The 21,822-nt window shown below is 41.4% G+C and overlaps 1 protein-coding gene across 1 annotated transcript in view; it reads left to right on the top strand.

The window, feature by feature from the left end:
* LOC126394345 (anoctamin-1-like) overlaps positions 1-21,822 on the top strand; it is a 101,711-nt gene that overhangs the window by 41,762 nt on the left and 38,127 nt on the right. Inside the window, exons 5-9 of the mRNA XM_050051115.1 lie at positions 383-534; positions 12,438-12,492; positions 13,070-13,121; positions 15,894-15,949; positions 16,293-16,334. Of these exons, the coding sequence (XP_049907072.1) occupies positions 383-534; positions 12,438-12,492; positions 13,070-13,121; positions 15,894-15,949; positions 16,293-16,334 (357 nt within the window). The remainder of the gene's footprint in view (positions 1-382; positions 535-12,437; positions 12,493-13,069; positions 13,122-15,893; positions 15,950-16,292; positions 16,335-21,822) is intronic.

Genomic DNA, 21,822 nt, shown 5'->3' with positions numbered 1-21,822 from the left:
AAACCTACACTTTGCTTTTGATGCATTTCAAGTCACTCTTATCAAACATATCTTTGTTTTAAATGCAGACAAAACAGAATATGCTATTTTCAAGAACACAGAAGAGAATCCTACCTACAGTACTGCCCACATTCAAACCCTTCAGGGCTCTCAAAGTGAGTAAGCAGAGCCTTATAGATATAAGCTCTATCAGAAAAACGGACAACTTACCTCTGATCACATCTAAATACAGCAGTTGTCGGATTATAGAACTTTTTAACCTGAGCGCTTGAAAAAGGAATTCTGATGTCAATGAGACCACCTGTTTGAATATAGGTGGCAGAGGAACAACATGTAGTCCTCTAATTTCCATTTAAATGCATTTCTTTTGCTTCCTCTGCAGGTTTATGAAGTGAAACAAGGCAGTAATGTGGTGGAAAAGATTCGACTGTTCATCCACAAAGTCACAGCTCCTCTACACCCAAATGTAGACGGCAACCGGCCACAAAACGTTAAATCCCTCTCTCACCCTTTCTCCAGAGAGAAGCAGCATCTGTGAGTAAAATCTCTTCTAACTTTCCGCTTACTGTTGTGAAGACGGTTAGTCAAACTGACTGCAATGTTTCTCACATGTGTGGCTTTGTGCGTCTTTGCTTAGTCATGTACAGCACAAGCAGTAGAATCTGCTTGCCAAAGACATTTTACACATCTGAGCTGTTCACCCTCTGAAATCTGTAGACAGAATGTTTACATGGAAACTAATGTTTTAACTCTGATTCTATTAAGGTGCTCATTTTATGATATGAGTTATCAAGTGGCTTTATTGGACTGCAGTCATCATATTAACACAAGTATCTCAGGGTCTTTCTTGTTCACAAGTGAGGGTAGAATGGAGCGTGAGATGGATTGCAGTTTGGCGCAGAGTCTGTAGTGATGCAGGCACTGTGCCAGACCGTCGTTGTGAAGAGGGAGCTGAGCCAAAAGGTGAAGCTTTCAACTTACTGGTCCATCTATGTCCCAACCCTCACCTATGGTTATGAGCTATGGGTAATGATGGAAAGAATTAGGTCATGGATAATGAGTTTCCTCAGTGAGGTGGCTGGGTTCAGCCTTAGAGATAGGGTAAGGAGTCCCAAGTAGAGCCACTGCTCCTTTGTGTCGAAAGGGGCCAGTTGAGGTGGTTTGGGCATCTGATCAGGATGCTTCCTGTGCACCTCTAACGGTAGGTGCACAGGCATGTCCAACTGGTAGGAGGCCCCAGGGCAGACCCAGAGCATGCTGGAGGGATTACGTATCTTGTCCAGCCTGAGAACGCCTCGAGGTCCCCCAGGAGGAGCTGGAAAGCGCTGATAGGGAGAGAAGGATGCCTGGAATACTTTCCATAAATGGATGGATTAACATAACCTGGTTATCTGTCAATCCATCCTTTTATTGAAAGTGTAGGGTTCAGAGCCAAAGCTTTCCCACAGTTTGATACACTTTACATTTGCAAGTAGCAGTATTTGATATTTCAAATATATTTACTAAACATGAGGTATTTTTGAAAGCCAAAATTGGCAAGAACAGATCAATTAAAAATGCTTTGATCAGCTCTGATTTCAGTCTTGCAAATCAGCTCCAGACATCTCTATTTACTGTTGTGACAACAAATATAATTATTACCTGAACAGAGATCTTTCTCACCGGCTAACAGTCTTCACATTTGTATTTCCAAAGTCCAATGAGGTAAACAATAAACATGTATTAAGTAAATAATGTGAAGCTATAGTCATGCTAATTCTGTGACATTTGGGTTTACTGATGTGTTTCATGATGTATGCTGTGACGTCTGTACACAGTTCAAATGCTGCAGAGTTAAATAACATGGATCACATACAGTGGACCAACACAATCACACTCTGCAGTCAACATATTGATTATTGTACCATTACAGCTCAATACATGCCCAAGTCACAATTCTCTTTTCTTCTTTAAAGCTGCACTAATCAGTATTCTTATGTCAACAATGGGCCAAATGACAGTGAGTGATGTGGAAGGATTTAATGTGAGGATAAACCCACAGAGAATTATCACTCCACCCTGCAGCTCCCCTCAACTCTATGGAGTTTTTTAGCTGCATTTAGCTTGTTGTTTTGGTTTTACTGTGCTTTCATCGACCACGTTTCCAGCAGCAGGCAGTACAAAAACTCACTGAACACGATCTGCTCTGCAACAAACAGCGCAAAGACACCGTTTCAGCTAGCCTGTGAACGTAGTGGAACATTTTGCTGCTAAAGAGCCAGTTTTTCTCAGGAGTTGTTGGAGAGCAAAGCTGAGAGGAGGGTGAATATTGGAATTAAATTCATCAGTTGGCCAGAGGCACAGTTTGACATGAATGCTAATGTTGCTCTGTGTTTGATGGATGTGTAAATAGGCAACTGTTTACTAACACAGTAGGCCATAACTACTCTTTACAGCTTGTTCCACTGCCTAGTGATGGGCAGACAGATTGTTTTTACGGACTCAGTTTATTTGAGTTGATATATGTACCAAACCTTTCGGGTTTTGCAAAATATTGAGCATTTTTTTCTGTGACACTGTGTGACATTATCAGTTTTGAATAAATAAAGATAAAATATTCATTTTAATGCATTGATTCAGCATCCCATTTGTATGTAGGTAGGTTATGTAAGCTCAATACGATGTAGCAGAAATCTGATTTGGTAGCATCGATTTGTCGTTCTTCCTGGGCAAGAAGCAGACATCCCACTTCAAGAGAATGGTTCATTCGGACTCTTTCAGTGAGTGTAGCTGCCTCGTCATCTGGACTTGATTCTGATTCAGTTGCTTCTTGTTCACTCACTGTAGGAGGCAGCATGAGCAGTAGGCTTGGGTGGTATGGCAGTATTACATTATACCAGGGTAATAAGAAATCCTAAAGAAAACACAGATGCTCATTATTTCTATTAAACTAATACGGAGAGGCTGTATTGAGGATGCATTGTATGTAGTGCACATCAAGCACCACCAGAGGTCAGTCTCTACTGGTGGAACAAGCAGTGCAGCTGACAAACATGCAGACTATGAGCAGTGGGGATAATGTTACAGGACTGTAAACAGTCAGGCAGCAATGGCAAAGAGAGACCATGGGAATAAAAACATGCATGTTTTCACATTTAACCATGTGAATTAAAGGTTTTATTCAACAAAACCAGAGTTGGTGATTGTTGGAGGAGTGGACTAACTAATTAGATGACTAACAAGACTAACCAAGAGACTTCTGGTGAGTTTTATTTTGTTTCTGTTGAATTTGAAAGAAGTGTTAACTGGGCAATTAAGCCAATGTAAATCTTAGTTTGATGAGAGAGAGAGACACTTGAATTTAGAAGGTGCACTGTTGTATCTCTCTGAAATAAGTAAGAATATTGCCTTTCTTGACAATTAAGGCCAAAACACATGAACAGCAAACACTGCATGTCAAAAAATACACCCCTATTATTTTAAGTAACCCCACACTGGCGGCTGCGAAACGTGCATTGCCGCTCCTAAACGTGCCACCCCGTGGCACTTCACGACACTGTTCTACTTCCAGCCTCACCACCCCCAGAATGAAATGCATTTTTCCTCCACTCACTCTCTGCTTGTACATACCAGCTTCCATAGCAGCTCTTTTTCTCTGCTCCTGTGGCAGCTCGACTCCTCTCCTCACCACTGATGTATGTATAAAGAGAACGCTGTGTCTCGTGTGCAGACATTGCGTTAGACTTTTTCGTCGCCAGTCATTTTGACCGACAGGGTCATAAAAATCCGGTCATAATCTATTTTTACCGGTCATTTAATTTTCGTTTTTAAATGATAATAAAGATATTCAAAGACATTTAGTTTTCATTCATTCGTTTTTAATAAATCCAACAAGCAAGTTATAAAGTGTGCATTAATAAGGACATGAACGAAAAGATGAACAGACATCCACACACCCGTGCCATTAGGCTTCGCCCTGGACACACCGGACGGCACTAACGCGTCACTAACGCGTCCGGTGTGTCCAGGGCGTTATGTAGTTATGCCTGTAGGCTCGGTGACACAAAATTAAAATTGTAATGAAGTGATTATGGTATTGAAAAATGTGTTCGGTTATGCACTGTTGTGTTATTTTAAATTATAAACACGGTATTTTCTCCTCACGTTCCTCAGTGCGTGCTGTTGTTATTTTATTTTGAAAATTGGCCGGATTCTCTCGTCTTTTCTGTGTCCGACTTCCTGTTTGGTACGATCCGCTCGATCCAGCTTGACAGAAGCGCTCGCGGCTCCCGTGAAAAATAGACCAGACGCCGAACTGAAGCGCTGCCTCCGCGGGCGCTCCGCTCTGCTCAGCGGCCTGTGTGGACAGTCAGATAGGTTAACATGGGCGCTGACTGAAAACTGCCTCTGCTGCTGGGTGCCGTGCTTCGGTTCCGCGTCCGGTGTGTCCAGGGTGTTATGTCAACAACGCTACATGAAGCAGATGAATGACTTTTTCTCTGCAGTGTGAAAAAGGCAGCCACTTAAACCACTGACTGTGCACTCTGCCGCCAAGTGGGCAGGGGTGGTAATTGCAGCCGGTCAAAATGACGGACGGCCTTCAGATTTTCCGGTCATTATTGTAAAAAAACGGTCAATGACCGAGAATATCTGGTTAACGCAACCCCTGCTTGTGTGTGACAAAGAATAGTTGGGGAGAGACTTGTTGTTGAGGTTGAGAACCATCCCAAGCTAAACAACCCACAATCCTGTCAGTATAGAGACAATGGCAAAAAAGATGTTGCCTGGCAAGTCATGGCTCTGGAGATCGGCTCTTCAGAAAAATGAAGTTTAAGGATGGACTGTCCACACATGATTTTAAGCTAATGCAGAGGTGGAGGAGGTACAGATCATTCAGTAAAAGTAGTAATAACTTTGCATGGTCATCTGTTGATGAGCTGCAGCATGAAGCGTCCACTGTGTGCTAGGGGCAGCACTTGAAGCACATCGCATGATGTGGCGGCGCCAGTGTGTTTTCAACTTAAGGCAGCTTCAGGAACATAGTGAACTTGACACTCAAGGGGTGTGGGAGATTCACACACAAATACGGTCATATAACGAATACCACAGTGAATTTTCAGGCAGGTATGAAGGTATCAAAAAAAATAGATACCATCCAAGCCGAGTGAGCAGTACCCTACAACAGCCAGTGGGGTTGTCAGGCTGACTTGGTACATACCAGACACTGAAAAGAGTAATAGAAATTTTGGTTTGTTCCTTTCCCCCATCAATACTGCTGCACCCATGTGGCTAAAAGTATGTTTAGCTTTAAAACTTGGATCAAAGAAAGAAGTCACCATGTGGCGAAACAGACACCTGAAGTCTCCACATGGATGGCTAAATTATTCAGTGTTATCAAGGCTGGTCGAGAATCAGTGTCTCTCTGTGGATGTACATTCCCATAAATAAATGTTGCTTCAAGCAAATGTGTGCTCACAGTCAGGGACTTTAATGAAAGAGACATGTCAGTGGTGTTAAAGATCAATAAGCAGAGACAACACTGCAAAGGTGCTGTATAGCAACTGAACCAAATTCAGCATATTCAATGAAAAAAATATCCCATAATAATCTCACAGTGCAATTAGATGTCCTGAAGCAAGAGATCGTGATCATAAAAATATTCTATTAGATGCAAGATATTTTTCTGTGATTGAGTCTTTTACAAAGAGCAAATTAGATAATCAGCAACTCTTAAACTTTTTAATTTCGAAAATGTTCTTCCATGTATCATGTTGTTTCACCTCTGAGTAAAAGCCAAGCAGTTTTACCCACACAGACAGTGTGACGAGGTAACAACCACAGAGGTGTAAATTGGACCGAGAAATCCCTCAGCAGCATGGCAGGGAGGCTGAAGCGTGACGCTCTCCTGCTGCATTCTGCTGGAGCTCCCATCCTTCAGCTTTCTCTCCCGCGAGGAAACAAACACAGCGAGCCTGAATCACAAAAGTCATTTACATTTTCTCAACACTGTGTTGGAGGATATTGAAAATAGCAAAAGAAAGCATTTAGACTGACTTATGGGATTAACTACAGACAGAAGTCATGACTTCATCGACACTTCCGGCTCAGTCCCAGCAAGTAAAACCACCTTCAAAGGCGGTGATCAGAGAAGAAGAATGTCTTAGCATAAGCGTCAGCCTGCTGGGATGTATGGAGGAGAGAGTGGGCAGTGGGCAGCTATATTTACAGCTCTGACTAACAGCTAGCAGGAGATCTCCCTCCACATCTTCTCTGTCACTTAATCTTCATCAGTTCTGCGAACACTCCAGGCCTGTTCCCTGAGATTAAACCTTGATATAGATTACAGTGGGAAGTGGCTTTCAAACCACATTAATTCAATCTGGCTTCATCAGACATAGTGTTTAAGGCAGGTCTTAAATATAATTATGTCCTTTCAGAGGGGATGTTCGAGTTTCTCCAGGACTAAATAAATGATTAAATGAAACCCCCAAATTGCAGATTTAACTTCAGATCAATGCTGCCTGACAGCAGAGGCACAAGCACCATTTGGACTGTTTCAGTGAAGGCCAACAAGCACCACCAGCAACACAAGTACTGACTGAGTGACAGGAGCTGCCCACTCAGTCAATTTGATGAAATGCTTTCAGAGCACACATTTCTAAGTGCTTTTCTTCGAAGAGTTACGTTCACATGAGTCTGACTGGTGGTTTTAAAGAAGTACTTCAATGATGGAAAGATGGTCTTTTCATAAAACTGTGCTGTCTGTGCAGTAGACAGATGGAAGTACTTTAGAAATTGGTGCTACATGACCAAAGAAAAGAGAGAAAAAGGGCCGTCACATTCACAACCTACAACTACCAGAATGCACCGGACCAATACATGTTCCTGTTGGTGGATGACATAATGTCAGTTGCCAACACGCTCTCGTCCTGAGTCGTCACATATCGACACTTTGTCTGTGGCCTTTCATCACATTCTCACTCCGACCTCGTCACATGTTGATGTTTGCTCATGGACTTTCTACGTCCACATATGACGTGCAAGGTACCTTGGGCGTGGGACACCTAGTCAACTGCCAACTTCTGCCGCGTATCATGCTGACATGAAAGGATGCCTTTTTTCGTTGGTTTCTGACGTTGCAAATCACTGCCCAAGCGCTTGATTTTGATGACTTTGGAGTGAGACCGGGCTCAGCCTTTCATGTCTACATATCACATGCTAGGTGTCCTCCTGCGTCTGCTGTTGATATTCCAGGACACTGCTACCAATGCCGGGACGTCAGCACAAGCACATGGTTTGGCTCTACATTCATACAGGAAGTGAACAGCAGCTTCCAGGTGAAAGTCCGGGGTTTGTTGGACCCATCCACCACCCCTCCTGCCCTAAAGGGAATTTCTAGCTCCCCATTTTATGATATTACGTCGTTACTAGGGATGCACTGAAATGAAAATTTGTGGCCGAAGCCGAAGCCGAATAATATTAATGAAAATTTGTGGCCGAAGCCGAAGCCGAATAATATTAAACGCTTGGCCGAGTACCGAGTACCGAATACCGAATATTGTTGTTTAGTTTTTCATTAGTTTTTGCAGATGAACCCTCTCCAGATTAGTGTTGTCAGGGTACCAATATTGGGACCCACTGTACGATACCACAGCAAAAATGAGGCAGATGTGCCTTTTGTCATTTATAAAAAGATAAATCACTTTTCTATAATACATCAATGATATTTCAATGGAATAAATTACTTATTGACTTATTCATACTTAAAAAACAGCATCGATCAGTGATGAACATAGGGGGGATCAAAATAAAATAAATAAATAAAATAAGAATCAATCAGCCACCCTCCTCCCCTGACAAGTCCCTTCATANGAGTGCGGTGATGGACGGATCGCCACACTGCCGACATTTTACTCCGCCGGTCACGGCACGCTGTTTGATTGCGTTATCAAAACGCTGCTATTATTCGGCCTTGCTTTTAACTTATTCCACCGAATACCGAATGTGTGTTTTTTTGCAATATTCGGCCGAATATATTCGGTTACTGAATATTCGGTGCATCCCTAGTCGTTACTGGCAGCGTTTCAATCTGACACCATCCTGAGGCATATCATACCAATGCAACAGGTGCCGTCCAGCAACGTTATGAACTGATGCCGCCCATCCGCATACCATACTGCTGCGACAGGTGCCGTCCAGCCAACCTGCGGCATATCATAACACCGCAAAAGGTTTTGTCCAGCTGTGTTACATAGTTACACCGCCCGGCGACGTATCATACCACTGAAAAGTGGTTTTTGGCATTGGGTGTCTCACAGCAAAATCACTGACAAAACAGTGGTATTTCAAAACTTCAGAGAGAGGGCGGGCTGGAGTTGCTCCTCTTAAAAACAATATGGCAGATAGCTGGTAACAAATGATCTCATGTTACGGTTAAACAGTAAGTTAAATATGTTTCTGAAGGCGAACACGCACAGCTTCACCACCAGGTGAGATAAAGCCCAGGACCCCGACACCCGACAGCTTGGGTGTCAGGTGAGGGGGAGCCTGGTGTGCCTCCAGCAGCTGAAACAGTTACCCAGTACAGGACACTCTGTCCAGTGTTCTAAAGTGGTTTGTTAAAGGTTGTTGTGCATTTGAAATGATAAGCATCCTCACTATGAAGGATGTTTAAAATTCACCTGCTCTGTGCTGCAGGAAAGGGAGCCACTCGGAGTTAGCTGCAGGGGGGCCTTGTGTTTGTGTTTCATGCTGTCTTTCCGTCCGTGGTGGCAAGCAAACAAAAATGAAGAAGTGCAGTCTGTAGTCTGAACAACAGCCTCAGAGCCAGCGAAAATGTTTGCTGGCAAATGAGCAGGGAAATTTGGGCACTGACAAGCTGGAGGGAATTTTAATACAGTTCATTTACACATACTACCCACATTATTATGACGCAAAGCTGGTTGCAAATATCTCGCAGGGACATAAATAAGTAACTTCATGTCAGATTAATGTAACAACAGGAACTGAGGTTATAGATTGTTGGGTCATTAAGTTTGTCAGGGAAATACACCTGGAGCAGCTGTGTTTTGGTACTGAAGTGCTTACAAGAGTTTATTCTGTCATTTTAATATTTTATATTATCACATGAATTGTTAGCAGTACTGTTTAACACCATGTTCTGTTTATTCATGCACACATTTTTTCTCCCTATGACACCTGCAAGGCTCTGCAGTGGCAAAAGAGTTTAAGGGGGAACTGGAAAACTGGAAAGGTCCAGTGTGAAGGATTTAGGGGGATTATTGACAAAATGGAATATAATGTTTTTAGTGTATAATCACCTGAAAATAAAATTGTGTTTTCCTTACCTTAGAATGAGCCGTTTATATCATGCACACTGCCATGTTGTTGTTCCAGCCGGGAACAACGAATTCTCACTCCAACCTTGTCGTATATTGACGTTTGGTCATGGGCTTACCATAACGTGCAAGGTACCCTGGACGCGTTGGTTGTTGACGTTCTGGGACGCCGTGTCAAGTTCAGCCTGTTCCATGCATTTTCTGCTTTCAAAATACACTGCAGCTTTTTGCAGGAAATGTAGTTTCCATACAGTCTCTTTCAAAATAAAAGCACTACTTCGGCACAATACAGTGAATGGACATTGGACATCAGCATATCTGGCAGTAGATTCACACTGAATATTTTAGCAAAATGTTTAAGGTCAACATTTTATGAAGTTTGACTCCTACAATATCTGCGCAGGGCAACGAGTCAAGTCATTTACGGCACAAATTACAAATTACAAAAGTGCCTCAAAGGGTTTTACAATCTATTCTATCCTTTGTTCTTAATATTAAATTTATGGGCACATCTCTGTCTAGAAGAGTCAGCACAGTTGATTATACAATAGTATTGTACTAAATTAAGTGATATACAGAACCCTTATCCACCTCCCTGAGGGGAGGTACATTTCTGTTTTTGTCAGTGGACTCGGTTTAAAGAGAGCACAGATAACTTTCAGTTTAGTTTCCCTCCAGAGAGAGCTGTCTCTTTGAGAAGTACTGAGTGTACGACTGGATAACTGAGACTTGGATTATAATGCACGAGTTGTGTGAGTGTGTGTAAACACATGTTTTCATATTGATTGATTTGATTGCAGATTTCTTTACAATTTGGGTGTTTAAATAGCTTGTGAAAAGCATCTGAACACAGCACAAGAAAACTAATGTCGATTCAGGTTTCAAAGGGTTTAAGGCCTTTATGTTTAGATACTGACTCCGAAACTCGTTGAAGTTTTTGAAGCAGGTTCGATTTTTTGGCAGCATCCACAACAAGAGAGAGAAACGGATTTGATAACAGTCAAGACATCCTTTCTTAACTCAGATAGCCTACTGTCAACAGGTCAGATAGTAGTATTCAGGTGGATGATGATAATGAGGAACAGGATGTGGACTGCACACAGACAGAGACACAGTTACAGTGTGGAGACAGCTCAGCCCCTTCAGCTGCTCTGCCAGATGCAAGACACCAGCAGAGAGGGGTGACAGGCAGAAGACAACTCCAGTGGAGAGAAGCAAGGGGGCAAATGGACCTTTGCATTTTGTTTCATATTGTGAATTTTCACAACGAATGGAACAATAAAGTGCATCGGAGTCAGTATGCAAAGGCCTAAACATGGGCAGAATAATAAATATACAAGTGATCATTTGTATTCCTTTAATTCACCTTGACCTATATGAACATCACGCTACAGTAAGTCCTGAATGGCAGTAAATATTCCCACTGAGGCAGAATGCTGTTAACTACTCCTGACCATGATTAGCAGGAGACAGGCCGGCTGGTTAAGCCAACCAGAATTTATAGAGCTTTCTTGTGCCTCCTCCCTTCATTATCTTTTTGTTGTGATATTGCACCCTGCATTGTACTGAAACATAATAACATACCCTCCGTTTTACTCTACTTGTGCATGAACATACATCACATGACTTTATTGTTATTGTACTCTTGGTCCTATTTATGGAGGTCGTTTTGGGAACATGAAATGTTCAGACTGTTATCCTGTTAAAAAAATCAGGTTGGGGCTTTAGGCGGTAAAATCTCTGTTCATTTTGTGCTAGTTGGACAGTAAAAGCCACTTTAACATCATATGAACAATATTAGTCTGAATATTTACCTCTAGAGAAGTGAATGTTATTTGTCTCACCTCTCCTCTTTTTTTCTCTCCGCTTGTACGAGCTACAATGTGTGAATATATGTTAATTTAAATATGTAAAATTCATTTCCAGACATTGTATAAAACATAGTAATGTAAATGACTGCTCCCTTTAATTTTGTGATTTACATCAGATGCAGTTTAGTTGACACATAGATTTCCTTCTGTAATTTTAACTTTTCAGTAAATATTTTTTAAATCCCCTGTCCTCGCATCAGACTTAGAGGGTAACTTTGGTATTTTTTTAACCTGGGTCATATTTTCACACATTGTTATGTCTAAGTGACTACTGGGAACAACAGTTTCTAAACTGGTCCAGTATTGACCGAGACTGCTGCAGGCTGCAGCTGCCAGACAGGATACAGTGTCACCACTTGGGGCAATTGAGCACTGTCAATTTACGTCCAATAAAACGTCTTGGTTTTACCACTGACAGGCTCAGACTTTTGTTTTAAGTGTCTGACAACATCATGGAAAAGATCTCAGAGATAGACGTTTTTGTAAGAGAGTAAGATCCTGTTTGTTTAACCAGAAACAGCCCCAAAATCGCTATCGCCAAACCCACCAGACTCCATTTAAAATTAACAGTAATTAAAGTGTGTATAGATCCAGGGTATTTTCACATCTAACTGGGTGAATTACAGGTTTATTTCAACCGAACCAGAGCTGGTGATTTTTGAAACTGTGGAAAAGACACACAAGCTGGCTTTTGTGTTCTATTTTGCTTCTGTGGACTCTGAATGAATGAAGTGTGTTTTACAATGATAAAATTACAGTTTTTTTAAAATGGAGTCTGGTTGGGTTGACGTTTCTGATTAAACAAAAGGGATTTTACTCTTAAACAAAAAGGTTTATCTCTGACAATGTTGTCAGACAATTAGTATAATATTTTGAGCCTGTTAAGTGTCCAAAACAGGCACTTTTAGTAGATGTAAATTGATCGAGCACAATTGCCCCAATGTGACTACATTGCAGACTGTATCGCTGCTGCTGTCTGCAGCAGTCTTACTCAATGCTTGACCAATCAAATCTTGTTGTTCCCATTATTCACTTATACACAAAAACATGGGAAAATAGGGTCCAGGTTGAAAAGTACTTAAGTTTCCCTTTAAGTTACTGTGCCTACAGCTCATTAGTGGCTTTTTCAATATTCAGAGGTAACACCACTACAACACTATCTACTGTGATGTAAACATGCTACAGTCAGTCTGCACGCTTTCTCTGGATCTGTGACTAAAACTACATCTGTTTTGTTCTTTGTTGCCAGATTTGATCTGTCCGACAGGGACAAGTTCTTTGACAGCAGGACCAGGAGCTCAATAGTAAGTATTGGTTTTAGCAGAGAGGGTGATTCCCTCAGGAGGCCACAGCCAGGTTTAACTCGGCACAGTGACAGCATGTGTATGAAATGTTGCATTTATGGTTGTCCCCTCCCTTAGTATAGACAGATGTGTATTTCTCCATAGATCTAACAACAAAGACGTGACACCCTGCGCTCCCTGATGTGCACTTTCCTTTAATAAGACCCCCTCACTCCTGTGTCCTGTGTCATGAAAAACAAATACATTCTGTGAACATGCGTCATACATGCGCTGCTGCATTGACATGAACACCTACACAGCACCTCGCAATGCTCCACTAATGACTGGATAATGTGATTCTCATCACTGGATGGAGCTCCTCAATCGTTGGCTCCAAGCTGAGCCTCAGCTCTCATCAATAAGAATCTGTGTTTTACACTGACCTCATCAGCGGCCTCCCTGAGGACCGACTCACAAAACTCAGCAGTTTGCCTGCTTCATTGTCCCTCCAACAGTTTCACCTGTGCTCTTATTGAATATTCAGCTCATCCTCCACATCTACATGATGTTAAGACTGAATGTTTTCTTCTGTCACCAGGTCTATGAGGTAGTGAAGAGGACAAAATGCACCAAAACCAAATACTCCATGGGTAAGCCCTCTTCCTGCATCTGTAATACAAGAGATAAATCAATATGCAATTAATGTGGGACCTGTTTTCATCAGCGTATAGTGTAATTACCACCACAGAAGAGTGCAGCGTGTGCCATTCTTTCACCAACGTATTTCCAAACCTAGTGCTTAGATTTGCTTGAAATGGATTGAATCTTGATGTTGGTGACCATCTGAGCTAAAATTTATGTTCCTCCTGACTCTTAACTCAAGCAGACATCATTTGCCGTGCAGATACATGATCCCTAGAGAAAGAAGTCTCTCAAGTACAGTGACTCTGTGACTTTTCTTCTAGTGCTGCCATCATGTCAAACATGGATAAATTAGTGAACAGGCCTCGCGGGCACAGGCTCAGGGGGCCAAATTGTCAGGGCCCCACCAGAGAAAGACTAAAAAAAAAAAAAGAAAAACAGAAAAAAGACCACAGAGGTGCAAAGGAACTGCAAAGAGATACAAAAATTAACTAAAAAAGGACAAAATAACCACAAAAAGACAAAAAAAAACAACCTCAAAGATGCACAAAACCACAAAAACATGCATAACAACTACAAAGACACACAAAAGTCTGTGTGACAAGTGGTGGGGCCCTTTGCGTACTTGTGCCCAGGGACCCATTACCGTATAACCTGCATTATGTATGCAGCTTATCTCTCATCCACACAGTACAGCGCTGACTGAAAGTGACAGCTAATTGGAGAGATTATTGAGCCGTGGCTGATTACGGCAGTCTCTTGAGGGTTATGCAGTCGAAGTCATTTGACGAACATATAACAAATACGTTCAGGTTCGTTTTTGAGGCATGAAATGCAAAATAAATCCAGGAAAAATTAAATTATTTCCAAAGCAAAGAAAGCCCAAAAGCTGATGAAGAAAAATCAAGTCAAGTCACACACTTTAGGGTTTGATCTAACAGAATACACACGTGTGTCTTCATCAAGTGGATAAATATTTGCTCCTCTGGTTCTTCAGCAGCCTGTAAAAGTAATCACACACATTCACTCAAAATGTACTGCCTGCGTGATCATTGTTCCTGATGATGCCTGACTTGTGCTCTGATTTGCATTGTGCCTCATGTTAATCTGTTTTTTTAAAAGATCTCCCCCTGGTGTGTGAACAATCTATAATTTACCTTCTGGGGATCAATTAAGGTTTAACATATCTTTTAAATGGGATGTGATTAGTCTGTCCTATGTCAGGTTCCATCTCATCATCTTACAACCACTGGGACACTGTCATTAAGACAACATTTCATAATTAGATGTACCTTTTTAAACCTGTATTATACACCAGTGGAACAAAAGTACAGGGTTAGGTTCAGAAAAAAACATCATGGTTTTACTATTATTATTATTATTATTATTAAAATAGCTTTTGACTGTTGGTTTCACACGGGACATGAACAGCAGGCTCCCAGGTGGAAGTCCAGAGTGTGTTTCACCAGCCACCTCACCTCCCGCCTGCACTATGCCGACTTACTCGCTCTTAATACAACAGTAGCTGCTAGGAGCGTCAGAAAATGCGACCTCCTGGTGCGTCTCATACCACCGCCAAAGGGTGCCTCTGTGCGTCAGTTTCTGACACCGAGGGCCGCTGGCCAAGCGTTATTATTTGAAGAAATGGGAGTGAGACCGGGTCGCTAATGTCCATGACCAGAGGCATTATGTTTTCAGGTTGTCCGTCCTTTCCATTAATATGAATGCAATATCTCAAGAGCGCCTTGAAGGAATTTTTTTTTAAGATTTTGCCCAAACGCTCAGTGTGACCTCACAAAATATGTTTTTGCCCATAACTCAAGAATTCATACCCTAATTATGACAAAACTTTGCACAAAGGTCTAACAGGATAAAATAATGAAGTGATGACATTTTATATCCAAAAGGTCAAAGGTCAACTTCACTGTGACGTCATAATGTTCTGTATAAATCACTTTTTGTGGCCATTACTCAGCGTCATATCTCAAGAACAGAAGGGGAGACATGGATGGGTGACACTAATCTTGGGTGCCAGCCTTGAAACTGTGGTGATTATAAAGATCTTCTGTGCTGCCGGGGGAAAATGTGTGTGAAGTATCCATGTTTTCACAGACGTGGATTTAAACTCTAAGTGCAACTTAACCGGTGCACGGAGACCTACAAACGTGGGACAGTAATTCTAGCTGTAGGGCAGTTTACCATCATTCCTATCAACCACTTTATACTCACAAAGTTAATGGTGGAGATCTGAGAACATGGCAACATTGATAAAAAAGAACTCACAGATTTTAAATATTCCACAGTTTATTTGGATGAGAAAACAAGCACAGTGCAATATCCCCCAAACTGTCTGTTGTAAATGTCAGTCACAGTTTACAGACAGTCATCTACTGTACTGTGTGCATGCAGTTTACTTGTACAATGAGGGATTATCAGCAACATCTCAGGAGCACTTACTCTCAGTTTTACCAGCAGTTACTTTGATAAGTGCAGTATCATAACCAATAGGAATGATGGCCAGAGCTCCAAATATACTATCTTGTTGTAATAAGGTGAAATTACCCTTTAAGATAAACTACATCTACATGTAATTCTTCACTGTGAAATTTTGAGCCTCAGAGAGGAAATGTAACATCTGTCATGTCTGGGTTTAACTCACTGGATTTATGTTCCTCCAGAGCTCTTCTACTGAGTTTCGCAGTGTGTGTGTGTGTGTGTGTGTGTGTGTGTGTGTGTGTGTGTGTGTGGGATTATAATCCTGCCTATATGCCTTCTTACAGGGATCACCAGTCTGTTAGCCAGTGGTGTATATACGGCTGCTTATCCCCTGCATGATGTGAGTATCACCATCACACTTTATCATCACCTCTCCCCTACGACCGGAGAGCAGCTGATAAATCGCCGTTTATTTACTGTGAAAATTTTCCCATTCAGTGAGTTTCTAATGTGAAACTCAACAAAGCGTCCGCTGCTTGCACTCTTTAATTTACGATAAAGAATCCCAGTTGTGACCTGATTTACTCTCAGGATTCTGACAAATGGCAAATCATAATTCCATGTTTAATTAAAGGCATTATTCACCATATGCATGATGAACAAAGTGTAAAATTAAATCAGAATGTGTGGTGGTTTATGTGTGTAATTATATATATATATATATATATGTGTGTGTGTTACAGGGAGACATCGAGGGGGTGAACACAGAATCTAACGACAGGAAGGTAAGTTGAGCAACTCCACCAGTCGATAAATTGAATCAGTTGTCAGCACACTGACACTTTCAATCAGTTTACAAATACTTTGTCATCAGTTAGCCTAAACATTTAGTTTTAGTAAACCAGCTCAGATTAACTTCATGCAGACTTGGCAGTCTCGGCAAGAAACCAGGGCTAATTACTTTCGTTCGGCTCAACGCTCTGACCAGGCGTTGTTGTTCCCGTCTTCCCGCTGTGGAGCTAAGGCGTCTGTGTGGCAAAACTGGACGTGCACCGCCACTGCGGGGGGGGGGGGTCATCCAATCAGAAAGATAGACTGAGAGTTTGAATTTGAGTTAAGATAATTAATTGGTTAGAAAGGAAAACAATCAAGGCATTGAGGATGGTTGTAATCCAGATTGTCCGGCCGGCCAGCGTCAGCTTTTTCGTCACATTTTTACTCGTCAGTCCACAATGAACAGAGATTTTGTTTTCGTTTTTGTTGTCAGTACTTATTAAATTTACATTCTCGTTACAAATAAAGGGTCGTCACCGAAAAGTTTTCGTTTAAGTTTTAGTTGACAAAATTAACACTGGCTGTGTTGAGTTTTATTTAAACAGAAATGAGGGTGTGTTGAACCCGCTGTTGTGTGTGTGTGCGTGTGTGTGTGCGTGTGTGCACACTGCCTTTTAATACAGCAGAGTTTAATGAACTTCAAGTTACAGGGACTTTTACTAGCAAGGACCACACCACAACAATATGTCCTTTGAATGTTTAATTGTAATTCAGAAAGTGTTCGTTTCTGAGGAGTGATGATTGGATGTAAGTGGGGGTGAAGTTGGAAGAGGGATGTCTTCTGATAGTGTGGTCTGGGATGATGTACTGAAGATCAGGCTGAGGGAGACTCAGTGTGGAGGTTCTGTCTTGTATCAGTAGCCCCTTTTACACTGCCAGATTTTCGGCAAATGTTGGGCCGTTTTGCCCGCAAGCTGCGAGCGTTTAGACACACAGAGCCGGATTGGCGAGTTGATCCGAGGTGCCCAATTTTCCTCCTCGTCTTGGCGTAACCCTTTTAGTTTAAACAGACAGATGCGGCCTTCCGCAATGGGAGGGGCTGTTGATGACTTGTGGGAGGAGCTGTTGATGACGCTGCACGTGCGAGCCACTGGTGGTGGATAAACAGGAAACAGCTGATAGCAGGAATTAGCGAGCAGCTAGTAGCGAGAGGGAAACGCAAACCTGACAGTAAAGATGAGCAACTGGGGAGACAAGGAATTGTGCGCCCTCCTTGTCCTCACAAACGAAGAGGCCATTAACCGTCAGATGACGGGGATAGTGCAGAACGGACTGACTTACGAGAGAATTGCCGAAGGACTGACCAGCCGCGGCTTCCCTCCCACGTCACTGTTTACGTCACACGCTGAGCTACACCTTTTGTTACTTGCTCACGCCCCCCATTGCCCCGAAAAAGGCACATTCTGTATAAACAAAAGTAGGCAGGCGGCATTTTGCTGCACTCCCCGATTTTGTTTTTATACTGCCAATGCTGAAAGAAGACTGATTGGGCTTTCCTGCAAATTTGCACAATTCCTATCTTAAAAGGGGTAACGTTTCTCTGGCGAGGCTCGTTGCAGAGTGGTTGCTAACTTTAGTGGCCATCATGGAAACATGAATGGCCCTATCCAGAGCCAGTGTTTGGTTTGTCTGTTCTGGGCTACTGTAGAAACATTACGGGGCAACGTGGCGATCTCCGTAGACGAGGATCCACTCCCTATGTAGATATAATCGCTCATTCGAAGGTAACAAAAACACGATGATTCTTATTTTCAGGGGATTATACACTAAAGACAACATACTTTTACTCAGTTATATCATATTCCATTTCTGCCAGTATGTCCCCTTAAATCATACACACTTATCCTTTAAAGGGAAATCATTTAACCAACTAGAAATTTTCTTTTTACAAAATGTCATTTATGTGCACATGATATATTGGAACAACTGCAGGAGAAGTACAGAAGGTTACAGGTTTAATTTCACCCCAACAATGTTTTCACTGCTTTTATGAGGAACAGATCAAATGACAGAAGCAAACTGCTTTCAAGTTAATTAAACATTAATTTGTTTGAAGTGTCGCCAGTTAATTCGAATGAAGTTTGGACGCTTGTCTATTCTTCATGCTGAATGCATCACAACAACAGAATATCTGTAATTGACTAAAACATGCCACTCAATTAGTCATACCTTTGGGGTTTATTTCCAGAAGAATGAGTAACAAAGCACGACAGACTCTCGTGCTAACCTGGCAGCGTTTGTGCACGGCCGAGCCTTTGCCTCCTACTGTACAAGAATAAAATCAACCAGGCAATTGGAAAGAAAATCAGAGCTCGTGCTGAGTCTGAAGTCATCTCCTCCCCTGCTAACACTCTGCATAATTACACTGTAGGCTGTGTGTCACTAAGGCAACAGCCTAATAATTCCCCCTCTGTTGTTCTCAAACATCAGATAAGCTTCAGCTCGGTGCTTTCAAGCACTTTAGCTGCAACATACCTTTATATTTACCACAATCCCACTTATACATGTGCGTATAAGAAATGGGTTTTCCTCGACTGTAGGAATGAGAATGTTGAGTCTCAGTCTCGGAGCTCAATCTGCTGCGATCTGCCTCCTGAACGCTCCTCTGGGCCTGCCTCCCGTGATTAAAAGCCTTGGTTTGTTGCCTTGCTGCTCTGCCTGTAAATGTGTGTGATTGTGTTTGGAAAAGCGTTTCATGGTGATTTATGTGCTCTTTGGCTCCTAGTAGTAGGAAGAGAGCACATACACAGTCAGCTGTTTCATTATCATTGTAGAGACTGTATCATACAGCAGTGTTGTGCACATAAACCACACTGGGGAACACACCAACACCCCCACACCTATCAGTGTTGTTTTATTTGTCATGGGCATTTATCAAGGTCTTAAATGCACCGCATAACATAAATTATACAAGACAAGAATTAACACCACATTGAATTGTAATTTGCCAAAATACTGATATTAATAAAAACTTCAACAGGCACTGAAAACGAAATGATACTTAAACAGTAAATGGGGAAATGTGCAGCTTGAAATTCATTTACTGCAGAATTTCCTACAGGTGGTGATGAGATGTGCATCAGTGCTATATTTCATCTAACCATGTTACTGCAACATGTTCTCACATTTGAGTTTGCTTAAATCCCAGTACGTCTCATAGATGCTAAAGGGTAAAGGGAATCTATAGCTGATGGCCACTGACCAATCTGCCGTATTTGATGCCCCTCAATGACTGATGGTTTTTCAGTGCTTTATTAACAAACCTGTGCGTCTGGTACATAAAGCCATAGCCCTCTATGGTTAAATTTAGGCCACTAAAAGTAGTTGCTTAAAGTTAAACAAAGATTCTGACTAAAAGATACATGTGTTTACTGTACTGTATAAAGAAACGAGTAATAACTACTGTGAACATGTCTCGTTCCTTTACTAAATGATATTTTCGTACCCCTACCTTAGTTGGATTTACATGCTAAAACAGTTTCCTCTGACACCTTTCTTCAGACAAGAGATGCCCTGAGTTAATTAAAAAATGTTAATAAGGTCATCTGGGGCACCTTGAGAAGCAAAACAACATTGAACATGCCGATAAAACTGAATGTGAGTTTTAAGTACAGTTAATTAATTCATGCCAAGTCGCATTGATGCTATGTGGCGCACCATGTGGCGGCCAAACATCTTACTGAGACACTTTATGATGGATTTTCCTTTAATTTCTCACCGGTCATATGAACCCACTTTGTTTTGACTGTAACAGAGGGAAATCTTTGGACTTGCTCACTAGATCTGAGTGAAACAACAGACAATAATTTGTCTAAGGTTAACCCTGGTATTGCATGCTGGCTCTATACATGGCTCAATTGCTCCATTGCTCCATTGCTAATGTCATTACTGTAACCTGTGCTTATCCCAATATGATAAGTCAAAATACCTGCTGTCCAAAGGGTCCACAGTGGACCAGTGGAAACAGGGCAGCACTGTATATCATGATTTTCTGCCCAATAACAAAATTTTGTTTCCCATTTATTCTTTGCTATAAGCAGCTTGGTAAGAAATGTCCCACTAATTGCAAAATAATGATAATAATAATCGATTTAGAAAATTATTTTTTGAAAAACAGGGGAAATACGAAAAAAGCTAGGAATTTTTTTTTTTATGATTATTATTATCACATATTCAAAATTATGGTACAGAATTATTACAATTTTCCCTGTTTGTTTGTTTCTAACTTTACTTTTCTTTTTTTGCTATTTTTTAGTTGTTGTTTTGTTCTCTTTTTACTAATTTCTTTAGGTCGTTTCTTCTTTCGTTGCTCGTCGCCCTCGTAAGAAATCAGGCCAACTTGCTCAGCTTTCAAAGGGTTAAATTTGTGACAGAAATCCCTGCTGAAATGGAATACAGTCTGTCTTTAAGATAAATGGTGAAATGTTGTTCAGCCTGCAGCTTTTATTATTTATTTGTTTTTGGGTTTTTTTCTTTTTTGACTGCATTGATTTATTGCCACCCAGCGTCTCCTTTGGATGCGTGACCAGAAAACTGTTCCTCACTGTACAGCACAAGCTTGGCACTGCTGTCTGAGAAAAAACATATGTTGCTCTGAATATGCTGCATCAGTGGATTTATAATACATTATGCAGATTTATTTGCATATATATCTTTAGTGCATCAGAGAACTGGCTGTGATGCATGGTGGTGCGTAATACCATACATTAGCGATCGCCAACTGGCGGCCTGCGGGCCACGCATGTCCTTCTGAATATTAATTAATTCAGAAAATGTACTGAATTGAAGCAACCGCCAAAGACAGTTGATGTGGAAACAATTTTATTAGGAATGATTTACCAGCCCTACACATGTGCTTTTGACCCTCAGGTACTAAAGACGTTAAAATCCATCTGTCAGCTTAGTATTAGCTGCAGTGACAAGGCAGGTTCTATACGCTTAACATCAGAATATCAAAATATCAAAAGGTGACAAAGCAGCATCCTGAATAAGTTGTTAATAACTCACAAAAACATTGCCTGTAATTGTCCATCTTCTCTGTTCATCTCTTGCACACATACACACACACACACTCTGCAGCACTCTGTGTGTCAATGCTGACAACTGTGCTCGTATAATGCATAAAATTCATGGTTTGCAGGTTGTGTTGGGCTCAGGTGGTGTATTAATATATATTTTGCTGGTTGGGCGCTGCAGATTGGATAAGTGAAACTGAAACTAATTCTTTTATAAATGGGATGCTGCTTTGGTCGTATCTTCCTGCAAGACTGGGGACAAATTCATGGATCTTATTTAAAGGGCCAGTGTGTAATATTTGGCATGGTTTATTGTCAAATCTGAATCCGAATCTGAATATTCTACCCATTAATATGTTTATACAAGTGTATAATCGCTATAAAATAAAATTCATTTGGTTTTCGTAGCCTTATAATTATGCTT

The sequence above is a fragment of the Epinephelus moara genome, chromosome 1 (assembly GCF_006386435.1).
Source record: "Epinephelus moara isolate mb chromosome 1, YSFRI_EMoa_1.0, whole genome shotgun sequence".
Classification (NCBI taxonomy): Eukaryota; Metazoa; Chordata; class Actinopteri; order Perciformes; family Serranidae; genus Epinephelus; species Epinephelus moara.
This window is presented reverse-complemented; position numbering and strand designations above follow the sequence as displayed.